At 36.0% G+C, this 6,000-nt stretch overlaps 1 protein-coding gene across 3 annotated transcripts in view; it reads right to left on the bottom strand.

Moving 5' to 3' along the window:
- Positions 1-391: 391 nt before the first annotated feature.
- The window catches only part of MAP2 (microtubule associated protein 2), a 309,591-nt gene continuing 303,982 nt past the window's right edge, over positions 392-6,000 (bottom strand). For all 3 annotated transcript variants that reach the window (XM_030916768.1, XM_030916769.1, XM_030916770.1), the window contains 2 exons: positions 4,541-4,653; positions 392-4,314 (listed from right to left, as the gene is read on the bottom strand). In XM_030916768.1, the coding sequence (XP_030772628.1) occupies positions 4,099-4,314; positions 4,541-4,653 (329 nt within the window). In that variant the 3' untranslated portion in view covers positions 392-4,098. The remainder of the gene's footprint in view (positions 4,315-4,540; positions 4,654-6,000) is intronic.

Genomic DNA, 6,000 nt, shown 5'->3' with positions numbered 1-6,000 from the left:
TGAGGGCCTGGATCCAGCCATGCCTGAGGCAGATACACCTGGGTAGTCAGTTACTTGAGCCTACAAATTCACCTTTATGTTAAAGCCCGTTTAATTTGAGTTTTTGTCACTTGCAAAAGATAGCATCCTGCTAATACAGTAGTGATAAAAATAAATTTCCTTATTAATTGAGCTAATAGAAAATCATTTAGTATAGGGCCTGACACATAATAGAAACTCAGCCATAATAATAGCCTTGTTTTCACAATTTTTCTTTGGTTGTATTACACACACACACACACACACACACACACACACACACACACACACACATTGTGTGTATATATATATATAAAATTTTTTTTTTTTTTTTTTCCAGAGGAGAAGCAATTAAACAGTCTGAAACCAAAACTAGCAGTTAGGTGACAAGCAATTTTATTTTGCAAAACAATCACTATACAGCAACAAATACATTTGCAAATTTGATTGAAAAACATGAACTAACTACAACCAGCCATTGAAGAAATGCCTTTCTATGGTAACAGGCTCTAGAATTATCAGAAGAAAGAAACCCCCCACAGATTTGTAACGGTGTGTTGGAACCTCAGAATCCCAGCATACAGAGTATACTTTTTGTTGATTTTTTTTTTCTTTTTGCTAAAGTTGAAGTAGATTTTTATGATTGACATTTTATTTTCTGAGTTTGAAAATAGCTTTTTCCTGCAGAGGGTCTTGGCCTTCACCTACACACCCAAGCTAAAATCCTAGGTGTAAAAAAACCCAAAACATCAATACTTATTTTAGCACGTCAATCTTTGAAGGAATGCTTAAAATTTCCTTACCAAGCCATGAGTCTACTTTATCTCTGGTATTTAGACCATGAGTAGTTTATTTTCCTTATTGTGACTTGAAAAATAGAAGAAAATTGTAATTGCAGCGATGTCAAAATCAACCACATTCAGATTATTTAATAAAATACCGACGTAATGTTATATATTGGCTGATTATTCCATGCTTGCTGTATTACTCTAGGGGTGTGTGTGTATGTGTGTGTGTGTGTGTCTGGAGAAAGTCACTACAATCAGTACATTCTTCCATTTAATGGCTTTCTTTCAGCCTTCCTCAGCCATACCTAGCTGGTGTTACACAGGTGTCATGCTTGTAGGTGGGATGTCAGCCCATCATGCTGCTGGAATTCAGCAGGTGAATCCAGAGAGAGTTGGTTCCTAAATGAACGTGGCCTTTGGAACTCATCAAGAACTCGGGTCTTTCCTGCATCATTATGAGGTATCCAATTTTTGGTTGCAAGTGACCCAGAGGGTGAGTTCACTGGAGAAGTTGGCCTTTTAACTCTTCACAGCTCTGGATTACTTATGTATTCTTATACAGGTTCTCAAAGGCTAAAGCCAGAGAGAAACTGGCAAAGTAGATCTAGAATTGAGACCACGAAGATTTCATTCCTAGATCAGCGTATGTGTGTCCCCACAAGAGTGGTGCTCAAAAAGCTTAATTTGAGTCGTTATCTTGAGAGTGAAGGCAAGATAGGTTCTACCCCTTAACCCCACAAGAAGACCTTTAACCTGTGTGTTTCTCTCTTTTACTGGCACAAATGATCAGTTCCTTTCTGTTAACTTTAATAAAGAATTGTATTTCCATACAAAGCAAGAACATTTATTCATTATAATTTTGTTGTGATTAGAAATAAACGTTTGTTTTAATGCCAAATAGTAGTTTGGTGCATTGTATAATCTTTATTTTTGATATGTATTTGTAATAAACTGACTTTTAGTTGTAGAATGTTTACCTAGTGTTAACTTACATAAAAACTTTAAAGAATGTTGAGAAAAATACTTATTTCACAGGTTAAAACTTTTCTAATGAGCTGTTAACTTCTTTCTAGATAAATTTAATCACTATTTAAGACTATCAAAACATGTAATAAAATACCCTAAGTCTCCACACACCTTTCTTCCATTTTCTGCTGCACTTCAAGGGAAGCTGATGAATAAATTGCCCAGATTGGTCACATCAAACCTCACAGCAATTAATAGGCAGAAAATAGACATATCTATGATCCTAAGGTTTCTAAGGTTTTGACTATTATATAAAATAACTGATTTATAAATGGTTTAATACATGTTTGCCTGTGTAAAATCTCTTAGCTGAGAATGAGTGGTGTGGGTTTGCTCCTAGGGTTTCTTGTATGGCAGTTACATTGGTTGCCATATCCACTGGGTCACCAAAAAGCACCTGTGTCTCTGTCTCTGCATCCCTTGGCTTTTGACTTGGATGTTTCTATACTTCCCTGTTGCCTCAGTCCATCCTCATCATTTCCTCCTTTATATTCAGGAACTGATTTGGCTCAAAGAGATCATACGCCTAGTGGACCATATGATTTTAATGGTTCAGATCCAACCTACCAGCCCTGAGCAAGAAAAAGAAAAGATAAAATACTAAAAAGTGTCCATCCAGCCTGGTAGCTCTTTGTCTTAATCAGGCCATTGACTATTTCATTGCTTATTTGTAAGTCTAAGATGAATGATTTGTGAGAGGAATTAATTGATTTGTGAGTTCTAGACTGTATATACAGTCAGAACAGTATTATCTCTGATAAATAATACTAGATCACACTGTGTTACTTTACAGAGTGCAATGTTGGAGTCTTGGAAAAAAACTGATTTAGATATCTGTGTCTCAAGTGTTTTATAGCTATAGCTTCCCAAAGTACTGTATTTTTTTCTTTCGGATCAGGGGATCTTTACTTTGGGTAAGAAAGACAAACATCTTCTATTAGAGAATTTAATAAACAGATACTATTTGGAAAAATGAGAAAACATGTTTCAAACTATTACTGTTAGTTTCAACTTTCAACTTTAGCAAATGGAAAAAAAGAAAAGTAAAGAAAACATCTTAAGTCGGTTTCATGAATAATAATAGGAATAAACCCCAAACTATCCTGTGATTAAAAGTGAGATAAATTCATAATCTTAAACCAACAATTTGTAAACCCTTTCATGTATAACTGGACCCACCCCCACAAACTCCATGTTGGTGAAAGCAAAGAAAAATAATTTTTTTCTAGCATCACGGGAGAGACTTGTATCTGGCACTAAAACAGGGTTACGGCTTTGAGTTGTTACAGAAAGCAACTTCATGCTAAAATTTTTTGTCTTTTTTAATGTATTTTTTTTTAAATAGGGAGAGAACCCTGCTAACATCTACTTTCACATACCTAAAATTGCAACACCAAAGGGTGCAGGAGACACAGATACTGTGAATAAAGAAGTATAATATTCAAGTATATGAGGAAGTATCACAAATGGCCACAGAGAAATATATATATATTTATATCTATAATACTGTATCAAACAGATGGAAAGGGGGTGTGAAACTGGTAGTGTGGACACAAATCTAGCTGATCAACTGACATTCTAATCAGACACGAGTCCATCCTAATGAAAGTGCATCGTTCCTAAGGGATGCACTTTTATACCACTTCCTCAACCACAGCTCAAATGCTTTGCAATCTATTTTTTTAATTAGTTAAATAATTTATTGGATTGACATACTCTGATATAATTATCCAGGTCCCAAATGTTAATAACTTAATTGAATCTTTCTTCCCATTTATACAAAATAACACTTTAAAAAAACTTATTTCTTACATGCTCTTCCCTTCCTGCAATCAGACTCCTTGGTTTAATTTAACCTGAAATAAGTTACAATGGGCAGTTTTTATCTTCTCACTCAGAAACAGAATAGTGAAATGAGCAGCTTGGATTTAACAAGGCCTTCAGAATGTAGTGGATAGCCTTCAGGCACATGAAAGGTAAAAATGCAATTTTTAAAATAATACTCCATGCAAAACAGAGCAGAGCAAAAATAATTGTCCAATTGAACCCATGTAAAGCCAGTGTCTTCTGTTGCAAATGGAAATCAGGTCAATTTCTGCATGAACTATTCATTTTTTAAATATAAAATTGTAACAATTACTACAGTTTGGGGATGAGATTATTTATTTTATGGTTTATAAAGAATGAATATAACACCTGCTCAGAGCCCACTCCTGCCAAGAGCTCATGCCTAAATATTATTATTTCAATGCTAAATGAGAAATATTCACAAGCCCTGCTTAGCAAGTGCAGCAGTGACATCCTCAGCCAAAGTGGCAAGCTGAGGAGATTCAAGCAGGTTGATGCTTCCAGATGAGGAGACGTTGCTGAGTCGTCGGGGTGATGCCACGCTGGATCTGCCTGGGGACTGTGTAATGATCTCAGCCCCATGGTCCACACGGGCTTTAGCATGCTCTCTGAAGTTCAACTTTTGGCTGTCAATCTGTTTAAGACAAGCATCAGTCCTCGTTAACTCACGCATCTTAACTGGCCCCTAGTTCTTTCCCATCTCCCAGGGCTGATATTAATGACTTCTATTCACCTCTGTTATCCCTACTTCTTATTTGTCCAGGTCTTTAATCTGGGACCTATTTTGATGAAGAGTATTTCAGAAGAATTTTTTTTTTTTTTTTTTAAAGACAACATTGGCTCATAACCTTGTTTCTTACCTTGACGTTACCACCTCCAGGTACATGATGAGCATTATCAAGAGAACCGACTTTAGCTTGGGCCTTTTCTTTGAAATCTAGTTTTACACTCTCAATTTTCACACGTCCGCCACCTACGAGGGAAGAATTACCTTGATATAACTATATCTTGCATTTGTGGTGATTATTTTCCAAAAATGATTGCAGTAGATAGACTGCTGAAAACCATAAATTTATTAACTTTACCATCCCTCCAACCATATATGTGAATGGAATCTTTTAGAATTTCTAGCTTATGTCATTTTGTCAGATGATCCAAGACCATAACACCCTTCTTATACCATTATATGGATTGCTTCACATATTAATACCTTTCTTCTTTACCCACGTCTAACCTAAGAAATCAGAGCGGCTTTTCTTTTTGGTATAACAAACACTCTAAAAACTAGCAAAATGAAAAGATCTTATTTGAATCCTTTCTAAAAGTTGGAACATTTAGTCTCTTATTTCTAAGGGACCAAATTAAATGTAAATGAAACTCTTCTTTATTCTTCATGGTAACAGGTTACTTATCCAAAGAAGATTTAGGCTGGAAGTGGTGCACATGTGGGCAATATATTCATTTATAAATGTTCAACATTGAAAGCTTCACTGATGAAATGAGTCACGAGCTAGGTTGTTTATGACTAGTAAGCTTTAAAAGCCTCCCGTTTTAATTCATATATGGAGTGACAGATCATCATCTCTTTCTTGTATGAATGCCATAGGACCAATCTGACACTGACCTTGATCTGATAATATTGAGACAGAGTTTTGACTATGCCATTTTCCCTAATGCTAATCAGTCTAGAACCCTGATCTGCTGATTGTAACAGAGCCACGCTGCACTCTTCAGTGTAGTCTTCCCCCTCTCTACATGTCTTTCTCAAGCTCGCAAATATGGAAAGTTCTACACTGGCTAAGTTATTTGTTGTCCTTGAGCCTGTCCTTGACCATTTCTGAGTGTCTGCTGATGTGTTTGATCTGCATAAAAAGTGAAATGAGACTCCTTATTTACTCGTCTCCACCTAAGAGATTTGCTTTCACTTTAACAGCAACTTTGTTTTGAGCACATGCGTTCTTCTGGAAAGCCAGTGGTAACGTAGGTCTCACTTGTTGGTTGTGATGTATTTCGCAGACTACATATTTCAAAGCTGCTCCAACAAACATGTGGAGTATATAAAGTGCACTTTGCTTGGGAGTTTGATTTTGAAAAAATGCCTGAGGGACTGTATGGAAATATGAAAGAGATTTTGCAATTTTGGAATCTTGTTGCTCATGTATCTCTGTAGATGAAGGAGGAAGGTTTGTTAAGGCTTCACAGGTCTCTTAAGTCATGAGGTATTTTTTTCATGCAATATCTAGACATCTATGTTAATATCCAACTGCCTGGCCAGGGGCCTCTTGAAATTATATTACACAATTAGATTACATTGTGGAGA

This window comes from Rhinopithecus roxellana, chromosome 14, assembly GCF_007565055.1.
Source record: "Rhinopithecus roxellana isolate Shanxi Qingling chromosome 14, ASM756505v1, whole genome shotgun sequence".
In the NCBI taxonomy this organism is placed as follows: domain Eukaryota; kingdom Metazoa; phylum Chordata; class Mammalia; order Primates; family Cercopithecidae; genus Rhinopithecus; species Rhinopithecus roxellana.
This window is presented reverse-complemented; position numbering and strand designations above follow the sequence as displayed.